This window comes from Alosa alosa, chromosome 6, assembly GCF_017589495.1.
Source record: "Alosa alosa isolate M-15738 ecotype Scorff River chromosome 6, AALO_Geno_1.1, whole genome shotgun sequence".
In the NCBI taxonomy this organism is placed as follows: domain Eukaryota; kingdom Metazoa; phylum Chordata; class Actinopteri; order Clupeiformes; family Clupeidae; genus Alosa; species Alosa alosa.
In genome coordinates this window covers 26,325,695-26,339,487 of record NC_063194.1, presented here as the reverse complement: position 1 = coordinate 26,339,487, position 13,793 = coordinate 26,325,695, and the positions used below count along the sequence as shown (strand labels likewise).

The window sequence follows — 13,793 nt, the reverse complement described above, 5'->3', positions numbered from 1 at the left end:
ACAGCCCTGATGGAGACGAGGGAAATAAACTCATCCGTGGAGCGCACTGTGAAATCAACTCGCCGCCAGATTCATTAGCAGGTGTTCTTCTTTGCTCCGGCACAGGTGACAGTAAGCAGAAGTGATTGGACTACAGTAATTGTATTGTATCCAGGGGCTGTGCAGTGTATAGTGGGGTCATAGTGATCTGTTGTAAAGTGTATTATTGTGCTATTTGTTATTTGCTATATGTTTGGCTAGGCTACACTGATCTCCACCAAGTTGTGCAATGTAATATTTGTTGTTTTGGTCGTTGGCCTTTCTCTGTGCTGCACTCCAGTGTGCTCTGTCGGTCACACTCGCTCACCGGTTCACGTCCAAGGAGGTGCAGTTATGGCCGATGGCGGAGGAGTGGGTGAGCCAGTCCCCGTCGGGCAGCTCCCGCATCTGCAGGGTGAAGTAGCGCACTGGAGACGAGCCGTCGCCGCCGGGCACCCAGTCCAGCTGCAGCTGTCGAGACTGCACCTGCGCCTGGGGAACACTCAGCTTGACCGGGGGCTGCGGCCGCTCTGAGGACAACAACAGGCCTATTATAGCACACCACTCGCTGGGAACACCCATTCAAACAGTAAATAAACCAAATCCAATGCAACTATACAATGTGTTACTGATCATTTGAAATGACTATATCATATACATATAGGTATCTACATGTACTGTGGAAATACCTCATCAAAGGGTAAATAAACCACATTCAAGGTAACATTCAAAGCAACATATTACATTAATATTTAGCATCAGCATGTCATTCACGGATTGGTATTTACATGTACAACAACAAGTTTTCATACATTCTAAGTACAGTACATAATGTATATCCCACCTACTGAAGCAATACCATGTCAAACGCAACATATCACTGATACTCAATTACAGTATCATGCAGATAATGGTATTTGCATGTAAAACATTATGGGAACATTGTTTGAAATATGCTCACTTCTGTGTTTCTGTAAGCTGCCGAAGGAGAAATACCAAATTGTATTGTTTAGATCCTTGCCTAACGAGGGAAGAGATTCACACACCAGTGTCCCTCAAACAGGGCCCTGGATCCTTATTTGTTTTCTTGTGAACAGTGACACTCTAAATGCAGGGCTTGGATATGTAGAGGGTTCTAGGGGACTACACAGAAAAAAGAGGATGGAGGCAGAATTTACACCAGCATTGCTGATGGATACAAAGAGATCCAATAAGCATTTGGTGTGTGTGTGTGTGTGTGTGTGTGTGCTCATGTTATAGTTATAGCTGAGATATTTAGCAGAAGATTTAGTATAGTATTATACTATTTGTGTGTGTGTGTGTGTGTGTGTGTGTGTGTATGGGTATGAGTGTGTCCGTGTGTGCGCGTGTGTGTGCTTGTGTGTGTGGTAGTGTGTTGAGTATTAGTCACCCCTTCTTGGCATGACCCCTCATCTCAACCATCTCTATGACACAGTACCACACAACCCCTAATTGATTCCAATGAAGCAATCAATGAGCAGAGGCATAATTGTTTATTTTAACGGTGTCTATTATCGATTGACAATTTAAGATGCAAATCATGCACTGTGAAGGCTATCGAGTGGTCTAGTCCCTGTGTCAAGTGCTGACTTCTCTCAGAAGAGGTTTGTTTAAAAAAGCCCAGATCAATCACATTCGAGGAGATCATTGGTTGAATTCGGCCTTTGTCTTCTCAAACCTAGTGCTGCTCCTGTGGGGATGCCCATTGAGTGAAACTGGTGATGCAATAAGAAAAAAAAACAAAGAATATGTCTCTCACGACCCAGTCTAGCTGGAGAAAGTCAGCATTGTGCCTGCAGGACACACTGCGAGTGAATTTATATCCATCTCCATCCTCTGCTGGTTAAATAAACCAATAAAGGTGGAAAAGCGTGCATATAAAATAGCATTCTGGGAATATGACGACCGCAGTGAATGGGCTCACGTGATGCTGATAAAGTTAAAAGGTGTAGTAATACTTTGTTCAGATCTCAGATGTACTTAAATGGCTGGCATCACAATTGAATGAAGTAGTGAGCGAGAGAGAGAGAGAGAGAGAGAGAGAGAGAGATATGTCTGTGTCTGGAACAGCTGGATGTGAGCTTGGTCACCTCTAACTTCGGTGGTGATGACCACAGCTTGTGCTGCAGTACCCCAGCCCTGCTCCGTTTTGGCGCTGATCCGGAAGATGTAGGCCGACTCTGGGCGCAGACCCAAGGCTGTGAACTGGCGGGCGTCGGGACCCACCTCCACTGTAGTGAACTGGTTCGGGTCTCCGGTGTCCAACCGATAAGCTACCTGGTATCCTAGAACAGGAAAGCAGGGAACATGTCATTGGGCTCTGGATATTTATGGCTGTATCTGCCAGACTGCTGTTCTGCCTCTCTCTCTCTCTCTCTCTCTCTCTGCATATTTCTGCCTCACGTTTTCTCTGTGTCTCTCTCTCTGGTTGCTTGTCTGTTTCATGGTTATCCACAAAACAGATTATCCCTTTTTTCAACCCTCTTCTATTGACCACAAAATGTTCCCACCAAGAGATTATTTTTCTCCAAGACAATCTGGCCATAGATTGTTTTTGGAATCCCAATGAATGAACAAAAAAGACAGAAAAAAACAAAAACAAATAATAATAATAAAAAAACCCAATTTCCCTGTCGAGATCCAACAGTTTAAAGGGAAAGCTGTTTCTGAAGCACACCAAAAAAGAGAAGTCTTGATGACGAATGACTTTCAAAGGTCTTCACCACTCTCAAAAATTTGTTCCACTATCACAAACTTCAAATGAACTTCTCTTGGTTACCTTCTCTTGCCATTCCTCAGCCGTATCAGTGGGGAAAAGGGATTAGTTTAATGTTTCTTTACTAGTGGGGCTCCCTGTATTTCCATTTCCCTCTCAAATGAAGTATAAGGCTTTAGCCCTGGGGAAGAATAGGTGGCATGGCACAGCTGCCTTGCTGCTTGTCACTCAACGCAGCCGGTCACTATGCTTGAACACCACAGCTGAATTTGCTCTGGACTTTATAAAATGAAAACAAACAGCCTTCGATCTCATCCTGTGATCAAATTGTTGCACTCTAGAAATTTCCACCTCTGTGACCCCTAAAGTGGTTACCGTCGGGGCGATAGACATGAAACATGCCCAGTTAAACTGTCCGGCAGGGCGACCTGATGACTTTCATTGGAGATTGACTGCATGTCGAGAAAACCTTCGGGCAAACAAATGAGAGTGTTATCGGGAAGCAGCCATGGGCAGACAGATCCGTGGGGTGGGCAGCCGACTTGAGCCTGGCTCGGCAAGAGCAGCGCTGCATTATCCCTGTCTCTATTTATCTTTCTCCCGTGTAGCGTTCCGCGCGGCGGCCTTTGGGCTGTACTGTAATGACAAACTAGACCGAGTGCTGGAACATGGAACACCCAGGGGCTGGTATTTCATCCTAATGTCCACTCCAGCCACAAGAGCCGGGGGAAAATAACAGCAGCCCCCCCGCCTTGCGAACGGCTTTTATGTTGGAGAGCTGTTTGCAAAGGATGTAAGGAGCGAAATGCTACAAGCGGCCGATGTGGACGTGTAGAAAACAACTCCGCCGGCTCCCCTTACTGCTCCTCCCTCTGTGTGTTTTTTATTTTTGGTGCCCGCAGAGCTGTGACCCATGTCGTGTTTTTTTGCGAGGACATTTTTTTCCCTGCGTTTTCGGTAGTGGGTTTTTTTTCCGCTGTAAGAGGGGTCGCTGGGCCGTATGATTTGCTGGGTCACCACCTCCCTTGCCGGGCTCCTGGAGCTCCATCTTCTCCACTCAGTGGCCGGCGATTGCTGGTCCTAGAGGGGGCCTGGGCTGCTGGCTCTCTCACCGGAGCCACGGCGACTGGGGTGGGGTGGGTGCATCAGACGGCCGTGTCTCACAGGTCTGAAATGAGCTTTGCTGCAGGAGCCACTTCCACCCATTTACTGTGGCCATAAACCCTGAGCATCCAGACTAAAGATTTCAGTGTTTGCCAGGTTCAGTGACCCTACACAGCATTAAAGTGAACACACACTGATTTATGACTGAAATGGCTAAATTACATTAAATACAGTCAAAACATATTTTCCAAATGTATTTTTGCTTTAACCCTAGGGGGTCACATAAAAATCCCATTTAAATCCTAGTATACACAGATAAGTTTTACTTTATTTATGTTGTCAGTAGCAAATCATATACAGTATGTCTAACATATTTAAAGATACATGATTACATAGTATGAAATGGAAAGGGTATCCATCCTGTGGAGGCCAGAGGCACAGTATTTAAGATGAAATAATCTTAAATCAAGGCAATACATGCTCACATTTTCCTGTTTTGTACACAGGGCAGCTTGTGTGACAGTGACTGTATCAGGCCCTGTTCTCTACCAGTGAGAGGGGGGGGGAATCAGTCTGTTGAGCGTGTTTGGCCTCCTGTGTGAGCTGGCATGACATTTCACACAATGTCCTCTTATTCCCCCATCATCATCGCTCCCTCCCTGCTTTGGTGAGTCTCTGTGCTCGATGGTCCTGACACGCTGCACTCCGCCGGTGCTCTGGGAGGCAGATGTATGCTGGATTGGCCCATCTGCAGCCAATTCTAAAGCAAACTCCCACTGCTCTCAAGCCACATTAGCGGTCAGCTCTGCCGACTGTTCCGAGAGCGGGTGGGAGTGCGTGGCGGTGAGGGCCTGAGGTTGGGGGGAAGGAAGTGGAGATTTCAAATGGCTTTTGAAAAAACGGATTACGCCGGGAAAGCGGCTATGAATAAAACTAGCTTACAAGAATTTGGGACTAAATGAGCATGCTGTGCTGCCACGATTCAAAGGCACACCAAGCAGGGGGCATGCTGGTGGTGGAGAATAGGCCACTTGGTGTTTCTACACACTGCCAACGTATGCACACACTGGCTAAAGGCGTCAGCCAGAAAACACCAATGTGATCTCTTGTAATTTTTCAAAGTGCCTCATCATGAGACTTGGAGGACAAGAAAAGAGAAAACACCTCTTTTTTCTCTCCTTCTCTCGAACCAAACAAATAAATAAACTTTGATCCTTGAATAGAACTAAGATCAGAGAAAGAGAAAAAAAAATGATAGAATGAAAAAGGTCCCCAAATCCCCTCACGCCCCCAGTTATCATGACCATATTTCATCTCCCTCGTCTGATCCGTCTGAAACAGCAAGATTTGGCGAGCCGCTATTCTGGGTTTCATTCAGTGCGAGTTGTTAGTCGGCCTAATCTCATTACGGAGCAGCGGGATTTTCTCTTTCACTTCATCTGAGGTATTAGTCTCAGGTGCACGATGCCGTGCGACTCCTCTCGTAGCACGCAGTGAAAGAACACGTGTCGCCATGCCGCTCCGATGCGCCATGCGCTCTCCGGATACATGGCGAATGTTTGTCAAGGACAGCCAGAGCAGAGCACGCAGCACAGGGAGCAGCAACGAGAGAGAGCGAGCGAGCGGGCGGGCGAGCGAGCACTCCACTGACATTAAAAGCAAGTGAGGTGGAGACGGCTGGGTTTTTTCATAGCAACTGGAAAGCACAAATGGTTGTAATGCCTCGCCATCTTCACTGCAGAAATGAGAACACAGGCCAAAAACTAATGGATTCTTAGAAAGCCATCTCCTGCCCTACACACAAACCTAGGTAAAGCTTTTTTTCCCCCCCATCATCATCACTCCTGTTCACTCATCTGCAAACTAATGACATCTGTGTTTCACCTCAGGTAATGAATGGGAAAGGAAATGGCTTCCCCACACACCCACCCCTACATGTCTCTTGATGGATGGGTACAGTGAGGGACAAGAAAACAAGAACAACAACTAAAACGAGCTGTTGTACAGTCTCACCAAAGTCCTTTAATGGCTTCTGAAGTCTCTGGACTTACCCATAAGGATGCCGTTGGGGTCCACTGGGGGCTGCCAGATGACTCTGACCTCAGTTAGCCGCACCTCTGGGAAGACCAGCCTTATGGGAGGCCCTGGAACTGGACACAGGAAATAAAGACAATGAATACGGGGGAACAGTGCCACCTGCACACTGTGACATTTAGGCTGGGTGCAGCACACATGGGTCACCGGCTTCTCTCATAAATAACTACAAGCAGGTTGATGATGGAGAAAGAAAATAAGAAGAACCAGTAGTCCACATTTGCTTTTGTGTACATGTGTGCTTCTCTGTGTGTTTTCGCTTGTGAGTGTGTGTATGGGTAATGGTGTGAGTGTGTGTGTGCGTGTGTGTGTGTGTGCGCACGTGTGTGTGTATATGTTCGCTTGTGAGAGTGTGTGTGGGGGTAATGGGGTGTGTGTGTGTGTGTGTGTGTGTGTGTATGTGTGTGTGTGTGTGCCTGCTTGCCTGCATGTGTGTGTTTTTATGTGTGTGTGCGTGTTTGTGTGTGTGTGGGTGTGTTTATGTGTGTGTGTGTGTGTGCGTGTGTGTGTGTGTTTTGCATGCGTGCGTGTATGTGTTTGTGTTTATGTGTGTGTGTGCCTGCGTGTGCTTGCCTGTGTATGTGTGCGTGCGTGCCTGTGCTGTGTGTGTGCATGTGCGTGTGTGTATGTGTGTTGTGTGTGTGTGTGTGTGTGTGTGTGTGTGTGTGTGTGAAAAAAAAATAATAGAAAAAATTCCGGAAGAAAAAACTCTGACTAAACCTATATGACCCTTCTTTGCTTCGCTGCGCGGCGCGGCGCTCATAAGGACACTAAACAGGCGACTATGTGACAAGGTTCCCGTAAGTATAGATCTCTTGGCTGACATAAAGGCTTGCATCAGTTGAAAGTAAAAAAAAAGAGCACTAAAAAGTTGTGATGACTTACTCAGGTAAAATCTTGACACTGAAGGGAGCCCTAACTAGAATTGGCATGGAAGCTTATACGCTAGCTTGCCTCTCTGACCTGTCAGTGGTGATGAAGATTTCACAGACACCCAGGAGGTCATCTAAACTCTATCGGTCTACAACATGCTTTGGTGCTAGACACTGATACCAGGAGTAAATGTGTTTACGCTGTCATCAGACTGGGTTGCATGTGACTTATTAGGAGGATACAGCTTCTCCTTCAAAAGCTGCTACAAAGAGTTTACTCCAGCACACACACACACACACACACACACACACACACACACACACACACACACACACACACAGAAGTCTCTTCAGACAATCGTCCAAATAAGTCCCGGTGTGATGAATGCTGGGATATTATCCTCAGTTCCCCAGTGCATTTAGCCGTCTGACAGTGGTCATGTTTTATGGGGGAGAAGCCCGTCCGGCCATCCACCCGCCTGCCATGGCTCGGACACCCCCCCCCCCCCACACGCCGCCACTCCCTGGCCCTGGGGTGGAGCGCGCTGATGGCTGCGGGAGGTAATTGATGCGGCGCCCTGTCCTGAAGGACACAGTCTGTCACGGGAGATAAAGGGAGGGAGAGAAGAAGGCGGGGAGGAGATAGAGCAAAAAAGATGGAGGGATGGAAGGAGGGAGGGATGGAGGAGAGGGGGGTGGAGTGCTGATAAAGAGGGTGTTGATTAAAGGAAGGCCTTTCCACCACCCCACACACACACACACACACACAACTCTCTACCCTCATACGAGAGCAGAACCCCAGGAAGAAAAGGTCCTCTGTGATTCCCATAGTGAGGACCTGTGGAGGAGGGTCCGCCGCAGATGGAATGCAATAAGGCGCTGTCGCTGCGATGGCCCAGCTCACCCTAACTATGACGGAGCGCCTTTTCTCTGAAGGCCTCAGCACTGCGTGGTCAAACACTGATATTGTTCCGTTTCACACTGTTCTGTTTGCCAATACTCTCACAGCTCAGCACTACATCAAATCAAACACATATTAAAGGAGACGGCTGCCTTTGCACTCTAGGGCAAAATAGCAAGGGATGTGTGTGTGTGTGTGTGTGTGTGTATGTGTGTGTGTGTGTGTGTGTGTGTGTGTGTGTGTGTGTGTGTGTGTGTGTGTGTGTGTGTTGCCTCAGTTTGTTTTCTGCGATATGGGGAGCCTCACAGTCACAATTGTACACAATTATTTCACACTGTGTAAAAATGTCTCCTACTACTCCAGTGTGTAATTGGAATTTACAGAATGAAACAGACCTTGATTAATTTGTGTACTCTTTCTCCTCCTCTCTTTCTGTGCTGTTGCTATGAGGGGACCAATGAAGTCATGTTTTACAAAGACATAAAATACTTAATTGTCCCACAATGCCTTTTCGTTGCTAGCGCCATGATTATCACCGCATATCTCTGTCATTGTGTTATGAAGATTACCCAATAACAGTGACTGAGCTGATTTTCTTCTACTCATTTTTCCTGACACCAGATAGTGAGTTATGAAATATCTTGCTGCTGTATATCAGTCCTTCCTCCCCATAAAAATCCACTCCAGTGAAAGAGTTACTAATTAATTCAAATGAAACATTTTCAGAAAGTCAAAATTTGAGAGTGCTCGTGAGTGTCATGCGTGTTAGTTCATCTAATCAAACAAAATGAAAGGCTTAATCTGTCGAGTGTTTTGCTGATTCAGCCAAATCAAACTGATCAAGCTCAATTACACGACCGCTAGCTTAGCCCGGGACAGCCAACAGCACAATTATTCAAATCTGAGAAGGGAAGAGGAAAGGAGAGGAGAAGCGAGGAGTCGGCACCACCGCATCCTCTTGAACGTGCCAGTGCTCTGCTGTAGGGCCTGCCTGTGTGTGGGAAGCCTTGGGTCCCTAATGAGGCCCCTTCTTGTGGAGAAAAAAATGGGGATAATTGCTGCCAAGGTCGAGTGAGCTTGGGGGGGCAGGGTATTTTTCTACCGTAATGGTGCATAGGCTGGGGGAAATTGTGTGTGTGTGTGTGTGTGTGTGTGTGTGTGTGTGTGTGTGTGTGTGAGGGGCGGTATGTGCCCATTGCAGCGCTTCCATCATAAGAGAGGAAAGAAAACCATCATCTCCTGACTCTTCCTTTGCTGTCCAGTGGGAGCTGAATGTGTTATCTCTGGTGCTGAGTGCTCTAATGTTCCACATGACCAACGGCACGCCACTTTCATTAATCGCCTCCACTAGGGCACAGCTCTTACGCACCGCGGCCGGCTGCACGGTCAGTCTCAGAGTCATGCTGCTATATTAATGGCAGGCCTGCTTCTTGCTGAAACAGAAAAGTTTCCTTTTTTTTAAATGAAGTATGGCATTTAAATTGAACACAAGCATCCATGCATCATCACAGCCAGTTGAATGTTGGGGCCAGAGAGGGAGAAAACCAAACCACATCAAACGTGAAGAGGATGTCAGTTAGCACACCACACACAGTATGGAAGAGCTTCCAATAGCATTTATATCCTATTGGATATAATGTTTGATCAGGCATGTTCAATTCATTCTGTATGAGTGTGACATAAGCTGACTGCAGAACATGCAGACTATCTTTGACGGTTTAATAAAGTTCAGACAACGCTAAATAAGAGAATAAGCTAGAGAATAAATAATGGGTAGTCTTTACACAAGATGAACTTGGTGCATCCCTAGTTTTCAATTATGCTCCTTATTCAATTCCTGAGACTGAATGAGCAACTCACCTAATACAAATACAAACATATGCAGTATGATTGAGTTCGAAACTATACATTTTAGTTAAGAGCTGGGTGAAAGTCCATCATTTGCACTTGTTACGGAGCAAACAAAGCTCCCTTTGAAGCCTCTGATCTGGACAGATTTCCATGGGCCTTTGTGTCAAAGCCCTTCTCGTCCATGGCATCACCGCTGGCTCACTGTTGCACTCAGTGGCACAGGCATTGGAGAGCCACCCCTAACAGTGCTGACTGTTGCATCATTGATTTGTTTTCAGCTCCGCTAGCGTCTTGCAGCAACCCAATCTCCCTGTTAGGCCACTTTAATATTTAATACTACGACCCATTCTGACAGGCACCGATGGGAGAAGGACAAAAACAAAGTGATGAGCGCCTGACCTAGACTGGACGAGCAGCCCTGGCCCACTGGGTGAGATGGTGCCCTAGAATAGCATTATCAGAGTGCAGCCACACACACACACACACACACACACACACACACACACACACACACACACACAAGCACAAAGTAGAGTATCACAGTAATCAAGTGGACTGAGCTAGCTCCATCTCTTGTCTTTAGAGATTTTGAGCTGCTATGGGGAAAGTGAAGGACAGATAAGACAGATAGATAGATAAAGAGAGAGAGAGAGAGAGAGAGAGGAACAAGGGCCGAGAGAGGGAATGATTTGTAATTTGAAATTACATTTCATCCAACCAAATAATGAGATAAAATAAAAACCCAGTGCTTAGTGAAGCTTCAATCTAGACCCCTTGACATCTGCAGTACAGTATGTATGTGAACAAAATGTGTACAATCAATATCACAACATTGCTTTTTCATTACTTGACTGGACTCGTAAAGAAGAAGAAAGCAAACACACTCTCACACCCTCCAGGCACAACTCAAGCCAGAGATGTCCAGACTACAGATGTATGGGCTGTGTAGAGGTAGCTGTGTCCTACCGTCGTCTTTGGTCCTCTCCAGCACCGGCGGACTGCTGAGCTCGCCGTCTCCGATGCGCGTGAAGGCCAGCACCTGGATCTGGTACTGCACGTACTTGCGCAGGTTCCTCAACAGAACCGACTGGGTGAGGTTCCCCTTCACCGCCTGCACCTGGGCCTCTGAGTCAGAGTCCTTCTCTTTGTAGAGCACCTTTGTAGAGCACACACACACACACACACACACACACACACACACACACACACACACACACGCACACGCACACACATACACACAGACATAGGTCACACATGTGTGAGCATGCCCACAGACAAAACACAAATAAATATACATATACACACACACACACACACACACACACACACACACACACACACACACACACACACACACACACACACACACACACACACACAGACACATCCACATACACAAGCATAAGCTATGGTATATACTGCATATATTCTGATGATGGAGGTGGAGATTTTAAAGGACATTGAATGTGAGATTGAATGTGACATTCCTCTCTCTCTCCCTTAGAACACAAGCGGCCTAATGGCTTTCAACACAGCCCCTGTCCCTGCATCCTCTCTGGGCAGTGGGACCTCTCATAATCCCCCTCACCCACCACCACCACCATCACCTCCGCCTCCTCACTGCCTGATAGCAGAACAGTGAAGAGGTTGGGGGTGTGGGTAGCCGAGAATAGCTTGTGTGCTTGCTATTCATACCTCTGCAAATATTTGCCCTTCTGGAAAGGGTTAGACTTTCAATTAATGCATTTACAGCCTTGTTCATTTCTAAAAGTGCAAAAATGACAATGGTGTAACAGGCATTAATATTTAACAAGAAAGCTGCCCCCAGCGAGAAAGAAACATCTTTCTGAATCAAATTAAAACTCAGGAATACAATCCCGTGAAGGACATCTTGAGTAATAGGAAAAAAATATTAAGTGTTGACATTGGCCTTACTCATGGTTCTCATTTTGAGATTCGTACAACTTTTATTAGACTGAAAAAAAACACACATTTACACACACACAAGATTATAATGTTGTGGGTGTTGCGTGTATAAAAGCATTTGGGAGTCACTACGAATATATTTATTCATCTTGCACGAGTTTCCTTTTTTATCAGGTTCAGGTATGCAACAGCCATGCTTGATGGAATGGTCTGCAAAGCTTTTTCAAGTAAATTCAAGTGTAGAAAACTTCTTAGGTCACCAAGGAAAAAACTACGAGTAAAAAGGAAAAAAAAAACTCTATCCTCTCAAGGAAGATTTCAGCATCTGGTCTTACAGGACATTTCATCATACGCGTGTTGTTTGAGGGCTTTGGGGGAACTTGAGCAAGCACAAGTGTCGGCCCTTTTACCCCATTAGGAAACATTTATTCATGTCTTCCAAGCTCTTCTCTCTCCATTGATTTTTCTGCCAGGCTAAGAAGGTATTGACCTAAGCGAAGGGTTCTAATCTGTCTGGACATGGGCATCCGCAGCGCTGACCGGCCCACTTTATGTACCTTGTATCCCAGAATATTCCCGTTCTGCTCCTGCTCCGGAACTGGACTCCAGGTAACCAGGATACGAGTGGAGCTCACCGCCTCGACTGTCACGTTCTCTGGTGCTCCAGATGGCACTGAGCAAACACACACACACACACACACACACACACACACACACACACACACACACACACACACACACACACACACACATGTTAGCATCATCACACCAATGTGTTTACAGTGTGTACAGAGCCTGCTGTTCAGGTTAAGCCAAAGAGAAGCAGAGAGAGTGACCAGAGGAAGCAAACAGCAGACAAGCAAACAGAGAAAGAGAGAGAGAGAAGACATGTGAAAAAAGCCTGAAAAAAAGGAGTGTGGATAAGACAGAGGGAGGGAAGGAGAGAGAAGGAGAGAGGCAGAAATAGAGAGAGTGAAAAGAAAGAAAGACAGAAAGACAAACAGAAAAGGAGAGAGCAAAAGAGGCAGTGTGTGAGAAAGCAGAGTGAGTCTACAAAAGCTGGAGATCGAGTAGGGAGCATGCCCTCCCTCTCTCTCTCTCTCTCTCCTCTCTCCCTCTCTCTCTCTTTCTGGGGCGCTCGACTGCATCATGCCACAGCAGGCCGGCCTCCTGGAGCTTTTGGAGGGAGCGGCTGATAAACACTTAGAGGCGACCAGGGCTCATCAGGCAGCCAGTGGCAGTGGTGGAGACGTGCGCGAGTGCAGCTCCCCACCTGCGCCTGGTGCGCACCATTACGCCATGACATCCCATTAGAAACCTCTGCCATCAAACGCACCTCATTTTCTGATTACAGTTGGTGGAGCGCGTCACTCCAAATGGGTTTATTAAAAGTCTGATACTCTGACCATGGCTCTCTCGTTCTCTCATGCCCCCCCTCTCTCTCTTTCCCACTGCGGATACCCAGCATTCTTGGACCATAAAGCTCCACTTGTGGGTGTCAGTGTGCAGTGCACTGGGGAGCAGTGGAACAGGGGAGGAGAGGGTGGGGATGGGAGATAAGTGGAGGACACCGCGGGTTGCGAGGGCAGGCAATCACCATTCAGCTTATCTGCAAGGGAAGGGGCCGCATTCACAAGGCCCCCTCAAATCAAACAGGGATTGCTGCTTGAGTGCTAAGCCTGTGGAGATGATCACAAGTGCTGACACAGGGTAGGAGGAGGAGAGGAGAACAGCAAAGAAAAACCCATACTAATCCAGCAACCACCTGTTCCTATCGCAGCGTTTCTGTTAGCCCACAGAGTGGGCACCAGATGTTCCATCTATACAGGAAATGCACAGATAGGCATATGCTCAGCTGCCGACGAGCCCACAACAGCAGATGTATGGCATTGCTCATTTGGACTCCCCTTTTCAGTTGCTTCCCTCTGTCAAAGCTTCCCTTTGACACAGCTATATTCATTTGTTTGTTTGGGAGTTGAGCAAGCACAACTGTGCCTATGCATGATGTTGGCGAGAGACAACTTTGATAGTGCAAAATACACAGTTTGCACAGTGTCTTAACAGATACAAAGCCAATACTGTCATAGAATACCTGGAGGGCGTATATGAGGCGATGGCTAGGAGCATGTGGGAGTAATCAGGAGTGCATAAAAGATAAGCCATCCTGCGATCTATATGTTATGGAGAGTGTAGGCGGAGTGGAGGTTGGTGCTAAGCAGGGCTGGGAAAGAGGTACACAAACAAACACTCTATACTGGCAATACAGTAATGTCAACACACCGCTGAACGA

The 13,793-nt window shown here is 46.9% G+C and overlaps 1 protein-coding gene across 1 annotated transcript in view; it reads right to left on the bottom strand.

Moving 5' to 3' along the window:
- The window catches only part of sdk1a (sidekick cell adhesion molecule 1a), a 251,414-nt gene that overhangs the window by 28,882 nt on the left and 208,739 nt on the right, over positions 1-13,793 (bottom strand). The window contains exons 27-31 of the mRNA XM_048245387.1: positions 12,061-12,176; positions 10,544-10,733; positions 5,911-6,009; positions 2,130-2,324; positions 347-548 (exon numbers count right to left, since the gene is read on the bottom strand). Of these exons, the coding sequence (XP_048101344.1) occupies positions 347-548; positions 2,130-2,324; positions 5,911-6,009; positions 10,544-10,733; positions 12,061-12,176 (802 nt within the window). The remainder of the gene's footprint in view (positions 1-346; positions 549-2,129; positions 2,325-5,910; positions 6,010-10,543; positions 10,734-12,060; positions 12,177-13,793) is intronic.